This window comes from Heliangelus exortis, chromosome 23 (genome assembly GCF_036169615.1).
Source record: "Heliangelus exortis chromosome 23, bHelExo1.hap1, whole genome shotgun sequence".
In the NCBI taxonomy this organism is placed as follows: domain Eukaryota; kingdom Metazoa; phylum Chordata; class Aves; order Apodiformes; family Trochilidae; genus Heliangelus; species Heliangelus exortis.
In genome coordinates, this window is record NC_092444.1 from 5,524,581 (window position 1) to 5,538,404 (window position 13,824).

The 13,824-nt window shown below is 50.9% G+C and overlaps 2 protein-coding genes and 1 long non-coding RNA gene across 4 annotated transcripts in view; 1 reads left to right on the plus strand and 2 right to left on the minus strand.

Annotated features, from left to right (window-relative positions):
• The window catches only part of MRPS16 (mitochondrial ribosomal protein S16), a 57,735-nt gene extending 43,963 nt beyond the window's left edge, over positions 1-13,772 (plus strand). The window contains exons 2-4 of the mRNA XM_071766940.1: positions 12,227-12,243; positions 12,315-12,575; positions 12,929-13,772. Coding sequence (XP_071623041.1) covers positions 12,231-12,243; positions 12,315-12,575; positions 12,929-13,059 — 405 coding nt within the window. The 5' untranslated portion in view covers positions 12,227-12,230 and the 3' untranslated portion in view covers positions 13,060-13,772. The remainder of the gene's footprint in view (positions 1-12,226; positions 12,244-12,314; positions 12,576-12,928) is intronic.
• SRM (spermidine synthase) lies at positions 291-6,624 on the minus strand. 2 transcript variants are annotated; one of them, XR_011730350.1, is made up of 9 exons: positions 6,392-6,624; positions 6,084-6,204; positions 5,748-5,840; positions 4,423-4,576; positions 3,511-3,594; positions 3,043-3,188; positions 2,045-2,167; positions 1,198-1,440; positions 790-1,053 (listed from the first exon to the last, which is right to left on the minus strand). XR_011730350.1 is itself a non-coding variant. In XM_071766913.1 (8 exons), exons 1-8 carry the CDS (start codon positions 6,535-6,537, stop codon positions 1,423-1,425), a joined length of 885 nt encoding a protein of 294 aa, XP_071623014.1. In that variant the 5' UTR covers positions 6,538-6,624; the 3' UTR covers positions 291-1,422. The 2 variants fall into 2 exon arrangements, 1 of the variants encoding a protein (XP_071623014.1); XM_071766913.1 differs by having other exon boundaries at positions 291-1,440.
• LOC139806795 (uncharacterized) lies at positions 8,009-9,665 on the minus strand. Its single transcript, XR_011730351.1, has 3 exons — positions 9,427-9,665; positions 8,870-8,949; positions 8,009-8,074 (listed from the first exon to the last, which is right to left on the minus strand). It is a non-coding gene; the product is annotated as an uncharacterized lncRNA (long non-coding RNA).
• Positions 13,773-13,824: the final 52 nt, after the last annotated feature.

The following is a 13,824-nucleotide window of genomic DNA, read 5'->3' on the forward strand; positions in this document are numbered from 1 at the left end:
TTTGGACCAGAGAATAGCTGGGACAGAGGGTACTGACTTCTGCAGCATAGATGGCAGAAGCTGCAGCCATTCTGCAGTCAGTTTTCCATACAAAACATGCAATGGGATCACTCTTCAGAGCTTATTTTTCATGGTAACTCATCATCCCTAGAGGCAAGGGAGAGAGGTAGTCAGTCAGACCAGCTCCAGAGCACCCCTGGACATCCTCTGACAAGCACAGCAAACCTTCAGGCTTTCTCTTTCCACCCCCACACTGCCCCCCCCAAGAAGCACACCAACTCACAGGGATGTCACCTGAACCAGAGCCAAGTGTTTAATTGATTGCAAGGGAGTGAGAGCTGCACAGTGGTTGTGCTGGGAAGATACCCACTGCCCAGGGGTGGTACTGAGTCTTGAAAAGAGAAGAAGTGGAGGGAGAGTCATCTCACAACAGAGTACAGTGAAAAACAATGTGCAGCTGGGGACTCTTGAGGGCAGCCTGAGAAATAATGATGCCCCCTAAGGATCAGCAATACCCAGGCCTGAGGCATCCCAGCATGACTGAGATGAGAGATTTGTCAGCACAACTGACTCCCCAGCATCAATATTTAACAGCAGGCAATGGATCTAAGGTTTGTTTTTTACATATATATATTTATATTTATATATATAAAGCGCCTATCACCATATTGATAAACATTCTTTGGAACCACTCTGACAGCAGAGGTAAGAACAGGAGTCAGCCTGTTAGTACCTCAGCACTTCTGTTTCCAACCAATTTTTAAAAAAAAAAAAAAAAAAGCCACAAGACTTTGCTGCCAGCCTGCCTGGCTGGTGTTTAATACTGCTACTCCATCAGGGTTGGAGGGAGACCTATTGTGAATGGCAACAGCTTGCACTGTGACCTCTCCAGCTGTGCAGGTGTCTCAGAAGGGCAGAGGGACATGAAGGCTCAGACCCATCACCAGTCAAAACATCTCAGCAGCAGGGAGCTCCTAGGAGACAGCAAGGTAACTTTGCACACAAAGCTCTTGCTCTCCGTGGTTAAGGCTGAGTCAGGGACCCTTCTGGACTCTTCCCAGGTTTCAGGAGATCATCAGACAGAAATAAGTGTCAGTTAGAAATACCTCATGTCAGTTGCAGGGGGTGGAGGTGGGCACAGGGAGGGGAGAATTTAGAAGAGGTGCAGGGAGGAGAGAAAGCAAAAAGACATCTTACATTTCCAGCTCTGTAAAGAACAGTTTTGATCTCAGGCAATGAGTCACTGGGCCTTTTCAATAGTCTTAGCTGGCTTATGCCCCATCATCTTTAACACATCATCAAAGGGAATGTTGGCTGGCTCCCACACAGTGGAGAGCAAATCTGCAGTCTGCTGGGAAGGTCCCCACCACGTCACTGATGATCTCAGGGTCCAACTTGAAGGAAGGAAGCAGCTTCTCTGTCTCACACATCGCTGAGGGCCTGCAGGCAGGAAAGACAAAAAAGTGCCAGGGGGGACCTGCTGCAGCTCCCCCAGTCCTCCACAGAAATATGGCTCTGAAACACAACCACAGCACTTGCCTTCATCTTTAGGAGATTTTTTTCTGGAACCTACAGTTGCAGCCCTGTTAGGAGATGCTGGAATGATACAGACCTATGTGCCATCCTTCAAGAAGGCTGACTATGCTACAGCATCCCTTCTTTACCCCCTGGTTTGCCCTAGAAACCAGTTTGCTCCTCCTGGTTTGCCCTAGAAACCACCACCACATTTTACCTAAGACTTTTGAGGCTTTCCAAGGGGAAACATGAGTTCTGCAGGCTCTGGGACCTAGTTTTGGTAGGTGAAGTAGGAGTGATCTGCCATGAAAGCATGGGACATCAACCCAAAGAACAGCTCCAAACTGAACTCCAGTCCTCCCAGACTGACTCATCCTCTGCTATGTCACACAGAACACTCTCCTGCTCTGACTTGCTCACAGAAGCCTTCAGGGCTGCAGGAAATCCTCAGTCCTGTACATTCCCACTCCTGCCAAAGAAAAGTCAGGGCTCATCCTTGAGGGAGGAGCAGCAGCACAGCCTCACTTACCTTCCGTGCAAACTCTGGCAGGATGAAGGCTGCCCTGTGAATGTCAGAATTGTAGTATTTCAGACTCCTCTCCTCCACTTGTTGCTGGGAGAGCTGCTGCACAGGCTCCCGGAAATTTGTGTTCTGCAATGAAGAAGCCAGGGAGCTCTGGAGAGTGTTTGGGTAAGGAGCAAAAGGCTGGGAGACAGGCACCCTGCTTCATGCCAGAGAACCAAGAGGACTGCAGGAAAACAAAGGACTTTTTGTTCTAGCATGAGGTCAAAGATTCTGCACAGCTCCAGCCCCAAGGACTGCAGTTTATACTCTGTACCTCCTGTGAATCTCCCTCATCCACAGCTGTCAGTGCATGAGGTCAGACTGCATGTGAGCCACGTGCCAGATGAAGCTGTCAGATTGTGTCTGAGCATCTCAGAAGCAAAGCTTTTGCTCTTCAGAGCAGGATCCACATCTGTGCTAAGTCAGGCACACTGCACGCTGCCCATGCCCCAGATAAATAAAATGCAGCTGCTGCCAGGATGCTGCTGGCTCCCTAAAACCACTCTGACAGTTGCATTACAGGCTTGCTGTGATGCAGCAGATTGGGCAGAGAGCAAACCTCAGTGGGGTGACAGTTACCAGCCCACATCCTCACACTGACTCCCATACAAGCAGATGACCAGTCACAAGCTGATTCTTACCAAGGAGGTGCCCACTTTTACCAACCAGCATTAACAAACCAAAGCCTTAACAGGCTCTGGAAATCAGTAGTAGCTTCCTCTCTTTCAAACTTGCTGTACCAGAGGGAAAACCATATCCTTTTTTAAGGCAACTGGTAGATTACTGGTCAGTTCTGCACTGAACAAGCTGCACTGCAGCTCTGAGGCTGCCGGGGTTGGGGCTCAGCCTGAGTCCAGAGGCCCCACAGTGCCACAGCTGAAGCTCTGTGGGGACAGCCTGAGGCAGGTCCTGCAGGTGCTTTCAGGAAGTGGAAAAGGGAACTTGAGGTGCCTGAAACTCACCGGGTTCTTGCTGCAGAGCATGAAGCCAATCTGCCCACTGGGATAGGTGGGGATGGTGCAATAGGCATATTCCACAACAGGGAACAGAGACTTGCAGAACTGACGCATCTCCTTAATGAGATCCAGGTGCAGCCACTGGCACTCACCTGCAGGGAGGAAGGGAGAGAGGATGCAAGGTGAGAGCTGTCCCTCTTCTCTGCACAGACCTGTGCCAGGTTAACAGTGGTTCCAAGTCCAAACCTGCTCTCCTCAGCACAGCTCCTGTGCTTCCAAAGGCAAGATAAGACCCTTACGCCAGCTCTGCTACGCACAGTCCAGCAGTTAATGAGCTGACATACACAGATCACAAAGAGATGAAATGGATTTCACTCCCTGCAGCATGTCTCCCCACGAGGAGAGTCCCTTCATGCCTCACACCTGGCATGCCATGATCTGGCACCAGCCTCTGCCCAGAGACACCACCCTCACCTTGGCAGCACAGAATCCCATCCTCTCGCAGGGCCGTCTTCATCAGCTGGTAGTAGGATTCTTTGAATAAACTTTCTGCAGGACCTGGAAGAAAAGTGAGTGAAGAGCTTTGTCTGGAGAGAGACCATGATGATCAGCTTCTGAGAATGCCCAGGCCGTGCAGGGACTGCCCTGGGAAACAGACATTTCAAGTGGCTTTGCAGTGTAGGAGATAATCTGGAAGCAAAAAGTTTTGACCCTGGGTGAACTCCAGCCTGCACCTAGCACAGCCACACTATCAGGATTTTAGCTTTGCTTAACAGCAAGCCCAGGATCTTTATCAAAGGAACTCCTACCAGCTGCTTCTTGCATCAGTGAGCATTTTTAAACCAAACTCCTGCTCCAAACTGCCCTATGGAGATGCTTCTCTTTGTGCTGACTATAGCAAGAGTGAAGGTGACTCAGGCACTTGTTGCTAGGTCCCTAAAATGAGACATCAGAACTATTTTTGGTCCCTCTCTACCTCAGTTTTCCTCCTCTCTGCTACAGCAACCTCACTACAGACACCTTTAGGCTAAGTAGCTACACCCCCAGTGTGTGACCCTCTGCTTCATTAGCAGGCACATGTGCAAAGCTGTTTCAGCCAGCAGGGTGCTGTAACCCCCTGGGATTACTGGACTCAAGGATCAGCTCTTTGCCAGAAACAATAAATGCTGGAGCTGAATTTTGAGATGAGAAACGTGACAGCTGGCTTGAAGCCTTGCTAATACAATTTTATGGTCTTCATCCTTCCCCAAAAGAACCAAGTCAGTGGCAGTCTTTTCAGTTGAAAGGAGCCTGGGCTGGCTGGCATTACTTCCAGAAGGCAGGCAGAAGAGGAAAAAAAAAAAAGGAGTGTGGAAAGCAGAACCCTTTTATAGGCAGAGTTCTTACCCATGGGGTCAGACGAGTCCGTGATAATCACATCAAAAGCTTCTTGATTTTGTTTCATGAACTCAAAACCATCTCCCACATGCAAGGTCAGCTTAGCACTGGAATATCCCACTGCCATCCCTGGGAGGTACTTCTTGGATACCTGGATCACATCCTGCAAGAGAGAGAGAACACACAAGTGGGTGAGAGGGGGCTACAAGGAGCTGCTTCTCAGGCTCATGTGCAGCTGCAGCTGAAAGAACAGCACAATGAGTCATTTCCTTCCATGCCTTCAGCACAAATCTGAGCTCCTCAAGAGCTGTCAGCATCTCCAGCCAAGAAGCTCCACTCAGCCCTTTCCTATGGCCTCCGGGTTCAGTGACACTGTTGCTCTGGCCTTGCCAAACTCAACAAGAAGAACTTGGAGCTTCAAAAGCTCCCTGAGGAATTAAGAGGATAAGATTACAGATCTAAATGCTCTGTGTTCCTTTTCCCTGTGGACATCATTTGCAGAGGTATCTCAACTAAAGACTTTTTTTTTTTTTTTTTTTTCTCTTCCTAAATAAAAGATGTCAGCAGGTTTCTGGATACAAGATAAGAAATATCCCCACCTCCACTCTCTTACCAGTCCCTTCACAAGTTACAGTTTTCTCTCTAAAATGGTCAGACAGTTTTTGCCCTCAGCCCAGCAATTGTCCTGAACACTACCAACTCCTCACAGCTGGCAGAGACAAAAAAAACATGCTGGTGTCAGACAGTGCTAGCTCCAAACCAGGCACATATGCCTTACTTTGCTTGGCAGAGACTGAGCACACAGCCTCACATAGCAACATTTCCCATTCCTAGTAAAGCCTCACTTTGAGGAGACAGCAAAACTTTCTAAGATAGTAAAACACTGGAAAAAACTGCCCCAGAGGAAGAAGACCAGCCCATCTCTCATGGAAACAAACACCCCTTGCTTAGCTCCTGCTTTCAGTCCCAGGAGTCAGCTTAACCATGCAGCCACCCTCCCCTGGCAGGAGCAGCACTCTGTCCTGGCTCTGGGAAGAGGGGAAAAAAGCAGCAACTCCGCAAAGCTCCCCTCCTGCAGATCCCACGCTGGCCTGGAAGGGCCTCTACGGATGCGTGTGTGAAAGAAATCACACGCAAGAGGCAGCCAGCTGCCACGTCGATGGCTCGTAAGGCAAAGAGGCGGCGCTGTCAGTGTCACCGCCAGCAGAACCGGCAGCGAAGCGGCGGTGACAAGGGGCAGCAGGTGAAGCAGCCGCTGCCGGGGATGCGGTGAAGCGGGGCTGCTCTCTGCGGGGCTGCCCGCACACCCCGGGGCACCCCGGAGCCCAGCGCACCTCATCGATCTCGCACTGCACCACGGACTCCACGGTTGGGTGTTTCACCACCTCCCGCAGGACTCCTCCATCGCCGCCGCCGATGATCAGCACCTGGGAGCGGAGAGACGGCAGAACATCGCTCAGCAGCCAGGGGACAACAACTTTCCCGCTTCGGAATCCCCCAGCCCCTTCTGGGCTCGTCCTGCTCGGGCCCGCCTGGGCCCCGCACTGCCCAGCGCCGGGAGAAGCTGCGCCAGCACCGCCGGCCCACGCCGGGTTCTGACCCGGGAGAAGGACGCGGGGGGAACCGGCTGGGGGGGACCCGTCGGAGAGCAGCGGGGAGGACTCACTCACCTTGCGGGGGTTGGGGTGGCTGCAGAGGGGGAGGTTGGCGATCATTTCCTGGTAGGAGAACTCGTCCCGCTCCGTGCATTGGATCACCCCGTCCAGAACCAGGACGTTGCCGTAGGTGGTGCTGAGCAGAGCGGGGAAGCGGGGGGGTTGGAGCCGACCCGGACTCCCTCACCCACCCCCCCATCCTCCCCCAGGCCCCGCCGCATGGCGCTCAGCGCCGCCGCGGTTCCATCCCTTTCCCCGCACCGCGGCCACCGCCACCTCCGGGCCGGACCGGGCCGCCCGAATCCCTCCCGGCCGCGCCGCACCTGCGGAAGACGAGGATCTCCTGGTACCGGGAGCGCTGGTGGTGCAGCAGCTCCTCCACCTGCAGGGACATGGCCTGGCCCGGCCACAGCCGGCACGTCTCCCGGAACCACCCCTCCCGGATCAGCGCCGCCGCCCCCCGCTCCATCCCGGCCCGGCCCGGCCCGGCCGCCGCCTGACCCCGGCCCGCGGGACCCGAGCTGAGGGGGCCCACGCGCCGCCCCGCCCACCGCCGCCAGCGCGCGCCGCCGCCGCCTCCCTATTGGCGGGCACGGCCTCGCCGCGCTCCCATTGGCCCAGAGCGGCGGTGACGTCAGCGCCAGCGGGGTGAGGGCGGACGGGAGCCCCGGGGCCACGTGGGGAGCGGCGGGGAGCGGAGTGCGGGACCCCCCCTCTACCCCCCGGGAACTCCCCTCCCGGGAACCCCCCGGCCCCACACACAGCCCGGGATCCCGGCAGAGTTCCAGCCTCTGCCACGGCGAGAGGCTTCACGGTTTTCCGCGGGGAAAAAAAAAAAAAAAAAAGCAAAAAAAAAAAGCAAAAAAAACACCCCAAAAAAGCAAAAAACTAAACCAAAACAATAATAATTAAAAAAAAACGAAACAAACAAAAAAAAACAAACAAAAAAATAAGCCTAAGGTGGACATTTTAAGGGTTTGATGTTCCCAAAGCAGATTCCCCGCGAGCGTCACCGAACGTGCTGCAAAGAGCAGAATCCCTGAAACTCACCAAGGTGAGGCTGAGCCCTGTATCCCATAAATCCCTGTCCTCCTCCGTACATCCCATAGACCCATCCCCTCCTGAGCAGCGGCTGGATGAGAGCAGAACAGTCTGGGAGGATGGGATCCCGGTGTTCCACCCCCATCCCATTCCCAGGTGTCCCCAGGTGCATGCAGCACCCCATTAAATCCCATTAAATCGTTTGTAGACCCAGGAAGCCACAACCCACAAGGAGAAAACAAAGTCTGGAATGAAGCTCATCCTTGAGCTGCCACCTTGCACGGAATTTTAAAGTTTGGGGGTTGCCTGCAGAGGTTTTAATGTGGGGCTTTTGGTAAAAGTCATTTTATAAGTTACAGACATAGCAGGGGTGGCAGAGCTGCCAAGAAGGGAATTGGCAGCCCCTGCAAATGAGCCCAGAGACAATTGGTATTTAAGTGCCTCTTTTTCTCCAATATTCAGCCATGCAAGAACTTGATGAGCACACAGGGGCTCTGTTCTGCTCTTACAATGCTGCTCAGTTGGCACTGTTTATACTGAGATACCTAAGGAGGAAAAACTCTGCTCTGTTCCTTCCCTACTCCCCAGAAATACAGGAAAAGACTGAAAACAAACACACAAAATCCCAAACCTCCTCACAGCCCTTGGACAAGAAAGCCCTGGGGTTAGGAACAGAGAGGGGAATTTTTACCTCTACCCCCTCAGTCCTTACAACCAAAAAAATCAGAAATTCTGCCACTGCACTGCCTTGGTACCTCCATTCACACAGAGTCTCCTCAGGGATCAGCTGGCAGCATTTTCCACACCCTGCAGCACCCTAGCAGGAGATCCAGATCTTACCTGCAAACACTTTGAAGTTGGACTTGCTGTGATCAAAAGGGGGAAACTTCCAGCTCCTCTGGTCACTTCTTTTCTGTTCCTGCTTCACTCATGACTCTCTCCCTGTTCTTCTTAGCTTGTTCCTGCTGGGAAAGACACAGAATAGAAACAGGGGCAAGGAGAGGGGAAGGAAATAAGGAAATATCTCTGTGTGGGCAAAAGCAGATGAGCTGCCCAGAGGACTCAGCCCCAGGGACAGCATTGCCTGTGGCACTGACACTGCAGGGAAAAGCACTGAGGTGTTCTTGGGACCTAAACTGCTTTTTTTTTTTGCCTCACAGCAGGGATTTTTCAGATGAAAAGCCAAGCTGTCATTTCACAGGACGCTAAAGGCTGAGATCTCTTGTGGCCCCACAGGCAGATCTGGGGGAATCTATCCAAGTGAGGAGCAGGGAGAGGCATCAGAGAGAAAAATTCCCTGCTGCAGGCAGGGAGGGATTAGCACAGCAGAGTTACCAGGGGCTGTTGCTACACACAGGACAGAATCAGAGAAAGCCACAATCAAAGTCTGTCACTCAGGTATTTGAGGGCTGCAGGGCTCAGGGTTTTGTTCTTAGGTCAAAAGGGGCCAAGGCTGGAAGCAGGGGACTCAGGGACAGACCTGGCTTGCTGACAAACAGACACCAGATTTTCTGTTGCCTCTTTATATGTTTTCTGTGCCTGGTCACGAGCAGCTATGGAAGCAAACAAGGATTACTGGAAAAAGCAGGAGAAAGTTCCTCAGGAGCTTAGAAAAAGCAAGCTCATGGCAAGCCTCAAACTAAAGCTTTGAGTACAAACCTTTGTCAAACAGTTTCACCCATTGGTAAAATCACCAGCTAAGGTTTTCTTGTAACAGCCTGGGGGGAAATACACTGAGGAAGGGAAGAACCTGGACCTACTGCTGGGCTTTCTGCTTGGTTTCATCCTTGGGCTCCTTCTGAACTTGAGTTTGAGTCATCAACTCCCATCGATTGCTGATCTGCAAGGAAAAAAATTACCTGGGATCCCTTTCTTTGAAGTTTTACAGCAAAAGGGAGTTTCTAAACTTGCTACCACATGCTGGTCTTCCTTAAGAGTACAAAAGATCAAATTAGATTATAAAAGAGATTAAGATCTGCTGCACCAGGTAAAGTAAAACCATGTGCTTAGAAGTTCTGAACTACAAACAAGCCAGGAGAACAAAGGCAGATACTGACTTCAGGAGTCTGTAGCTTTGACAGACAGGGAATACACACTGGAATGTCTCCAATCCTTGGTTCTTCAAAGGATACAAAAGCTACAGAAACAATAAACTGCAGATTCAGAAACACATCAGTTTTCTCAAAAGTTAAGATTCTTTTTCTATGGCAAAACCAAGCAGAAAAAAAAATCCCACACTGCTGAGGTTCACCAAGGAGAATATTCTGCTTATCTCTTTCTTTTGTACTACTTGGCAAAAATTTTGAGCATATCTTACTTCATAAATTTTTGATGATGGGTCAGACTTTGCAGACTGAGACACAGGCAGGATTCTGGTCAGAAGGCAGGTGCTGCAGAGAGGAAACAAACATTTTGATTTAAACCCAGTTTGTTGCCAAAATGCTGCTTAAAATGTTCCAAATAAAACAGTTCCTTATTTAAGAAACATGCTACAGACCAATCACCTGTTGGAAAAAGAAAAGTTACCACAGTTTTGAGCAAGAGAAATGTCAAAGAAAAAACATGACCACCACAAAAAACAAACAAACAAACAAACAAAACAAAAAAAAAGCCCCCCCCTCCCAAAAAAACCCACAAAAAATAAACCTGAAAAAGCAACTCTACACCACAGAAGGGAAAAAGCTGTTTTGATACTATTGCCCAGCAATTTGCCAAGCCAAATCTATAACAAAGTATTCCATTGTTCTTCTGATTTATTCTGATTTATTACAAGAGTAATGGTATCAGCTCACTAACTCTAGCCATAGAGATGAAAATGTGATGCAAATTAATCAAACCTCAGACTTGATTTAAAAAAGAAACAAAGAGTGTGAAGTCTGTTTACTATGTAGAAAGCCATATTTCTAAGGGGTATTTTCACTTGTTTTGAAAACAAGTCCACACGTGCATGCTTTGCAAGGATGCAACTTGTAAGAGAGTAGCAGCTGATGCTATACCAAGCTCTTGCCTGGAAAAAACAGCTCAGAGCATCTTCTGCATGAGGAAGTTCATGAGTCCCCCTAAAAATATGTATTGGGAGCTCTTACCATTCCAAAGGGTTTTCCAAGGACTCCATTATACACTGAGCTTTCTGTTCTGCAGTGGTTAAAGCCTTCCCATTTCCTTCATCTTCATCACATTCCTAAAAAAAAACAAAAAGGAGGAGTGTGACAATTGGATAAATGAGCTCTCTCCTTGCAGTCACTAACATGACAGAAAAAATCATGGGATGTATTGAAAGAAGATGAAATGCAGCATGCAGCCAGTAGCACCTGTGGAAAACTGAGTTGAATTCACCTTTCTAGATAATATCTGACAGGTCAGGGTGACTCTTTTTTCATGGCAGAAATTACAAAAAGCAGGAGAAAGGCAAGACTACAATACAGACAACAAGAATACAATGGTTTCCTAGATACCAACAGTACATGTGTAACTTTTAAATAGAAAAGGCAACTTGATTACCTCAAAGTCCAGGGCAAATTCTTTACAGTTCCTAAGCTTCTCATTCAGTTCTACCAAGCTCATTCAGTGTGGTGATAAAATGACTGGGTGTTTCCTTGCTGGGCCTGTACATCTGGCAGAGCAAATCCTTAGGCCTGGTGTGTTCTCAGTCAGTTCCCACCCCTGACCTCCACCCTCAAATCTGAAATTCATCAGGTTTGGCTGGCTGTGAACTGCATCTGCAGTTAAGTTTGAATTAATGTGGGCACCAGCCTGATGTTCTGGTTTTGTCAGAACTCCATCTGGTGGAGAAAAAATGCTCCAGTTCATACTGGTAAGGGTGAGCAAACCTGTGGAAATTAGGAAGACAGGCACAGAGTAAATTTCAGTCATCTTTATGAGGCTGGGTGACAGAGCTGTGGCAGCCTGCCTGCTGAGCAGAAATCTTGTCTCTTGTTAAGCACAGGTTTAATCACTGCAGAGGTCTAAAGCAAATCACACCAACAATCTGCAGACAAACACAGGCAGAGCTGGGTGCAGTGGTTAAAGCCTCCTCATTTCCTTCATCTTCATCACATTCCTAAAAAAAAAAAAAAACTAAAAAGGAGGAGTGTGACAATTGGATCAACGAGCTTTCTCTTTGCAGGCACTAACATGACAGAAAAAAAACATGGGGTGAACTGAAAGAAGACAACAGCATCAGCTTCAGCACAATGGGACCACACCAGTCCATGGCCACCCAGGGGACTCCAAGAACCTTTCTGTCATTTTAATTTCCTACATGTCTTGCTCAGTTTGCTGCTCTATGAACTCTGCCCAAGCAGCTGGCACCTCCAAGTCTTTCGTTCCCATCCACTTTTTGTGAGGGCTGAAGACCCAGTACGGGACAACTGGGCTGGGTCCTGTAACAGGTTCTTAACCTGCTGCTCTCTCCCCTCCACCCACCACATGATCCTATTGAGATGGTGAAGTATCAAAACCTGAATTTAAGCAGATTTCTGTCTGCACATCTCATGACAACTCAGCAGGAGCTGTTTGAACGCTGGGGTTCTAATATATAATAACACCGTGGGACTTTTTAAAGTTTATAGACGTTTAGTTCCTGTTGCCTTGGTATTTTAGGCCTGAAAGAACGCTTCAATCGGAGAAATACAGTTTATGATTATTTTAACAAAAACGGCCCCCGGGAGCAGCAGCCGAGGCGCCCACTGCCGCACTCAGTAGCCCCAGGGGCGATGCCCATGGCCACAAGCCCCAGCAGGGCCCTCAGGAGCCTCCCGATCCCTCTGCACACCCCGGAGGGACGAGGGGGAGGCGGCAGCAGCCCCAGGGCGGGAGGGTTCCTGAGGAACCAAGCGGCTGCCAGGGAGGGACCCGCAGCCTCCCGGGGGGTGCGGGGTGGCACCCACTGACGCGGGAGTCCCCTCAGTCCCCCTTTTCCTGTCAGAACTACAGCTACCGGCACACCCCGAGGCCGGGAGCGGTAGCACCTCCCGCTACCGGCAAAAAAAATCCCAGACGGTGCCGCGGGGGAGCGGAATCCACCCGCGGAACCGGACCCACCGCGGCTGCGCTGCTCTCCGCGCTTCCGGCTCCTCCTCCATCACCTCAGCGCGGTTCAGCGGGATCTCCGCGTCCGCCATGGTGCAGCTGGGTGAGTGCCCGGGGCAGCAGAGCCCTGACCCGTCCCGACCCCTCCTCTAACCCCGGGCTCTCTCTCGGCAGGGAGCCGCCTCCTGAAGGGCTACCGGGGCGGACACGTCGTGATCCGCTTCGCTCTGGGCGGCTGCACCAATCGCCCCTTCTACCGCATCGTGGCGGCTCACAGCAAGCGAGCCCGGGACGGGAAGTACCTGGAGCAGGTCGGCTGCTTCGATCCGCTGCCCAACGCCTACGGAGAGAAGGTGGTGGGGCTCAACCTGGAACGGCTCCGGTACTGGCTGGGCTGCGGAGCGCAGCTCTCCCGGCCCGCTGAAAAACTCTTGGGTAGGAACGGAGGAGGAGGAGGAGGATGGGAAGGATTAGGATGGGGAGGATGAAGATGAGGCGGAGGAGGATGAGGATTAGGATGATGATGAGGAGGAGAATAAGGAGGATGGGGAGGATGAAGATGAGGAGGGTGAGGCAGAGGAGGAGGATGAGGATGCGGAGATGTGGAGGATTAGGAGGAGGAGGAGGAGAATGAGGCAGACGAGGAGGATGAGGATGGGGAGGATGAGGATTAGGATGATGAGAATGAGGAGGAGGAGGATGGGGAGGAGGAGGATGAAGAGCAGGAGGGGGGATGGTGGGCCATGATCCCCGATCGTCTCGGTGCAGCTGATGGTTTCTCCTGGCAGGGCTGGCAGGGTTCCTGCCGCTCCATCCCATGACGGTAACCGGGGCCGAGAGGCTGCGGCAGAGGCAGCGATCGGCGGAGAAGGCGGCGACTCCCGAGCAGGGCTCTGCGGGGCCTCACGGTGCGGACTGAGCCGGCCCGGGATGGCCCCGACCCCCCCTTAGAGCACCCGACTGCATTAAAGTGACATCTGCACCTCCTCACTGTCCTGTGGTGCTCTCTTCAGCTCCCCAAAGGCTGCAGTCACTGCCACACGGTGCAGCAGCTACAAAATGGGGTTTGCTGCTCCAGTGAAGCCCCAGAACCCTTCCCAGGGGGTACAGACCTTTTCCTAAAGGCAGGGAGGGGTTTAGGACTGGCAGAAAATAATGCATTTCTCCTACCTCCCTCCTGATTGTCTGTGCCAAGTGGTGGGTCTTGTCTTGTGGCTGGAAAAAAGGACTTTTTTTCAGGGATCCTGAATTGGTGGCTGTGGATCAGAATACTTTGTGCAACACCACACAGCTTCCTTAGTGAACAAAAACCTAACCAGCAGAAAAGTTGTCCCCAATGAATCATTGGGTCCTAACAGCCAGAGCTATGGAAAATGTCCATTTAGATAAAGAAAACATGCTGGAGATCTCCCTTGCCATTTCAGCTCCACTATTTCTTAAGATTTTTTTTGTATTTAGTGTAATCCATGGGTGTTGTTATGAAAATGGCATCTGAAGTCTGTCACTAAAGGCTGTCTTACACTCTGAGGGAGGATGGATGCTTTTATGTTCCCACATGCATTAAGAAAGCCATCTTTTACCTGAAGACTTATTTTTTTATATAAAATAAAGTGCATCTCCTATAGAGGACAAGATGAGCAGCTACTTGTTAGGAGAAAATAAATCACCTAGACAACTTTTTCCA

Bases quoted from the DNA above. Each gene is read 5' to 3' on its own strand.
- SRM (XM_071766913.1), bottom strand. From the start codon at position 6,537: ATGGAGCGGGGGGCGGCGGCGCTGATCCGGGAGGGGTGGTTCCGGGAG. The intron at 5,841-6,083 runs GTGAGTGAGTCC...CTCCGCTCCCAG, and splicing joins GCCACCCCAACCCCCGCAAG to GTGCTGATCATCGGCGGCGG. The intron at 3,189-3,510 runs GTGAGGGTGGTG...TCCTCCCTGCAG, and splicing joins TGGGATTCTGTGCTGCCAAG to GTGAGTGCCAGTGGCTGCAC.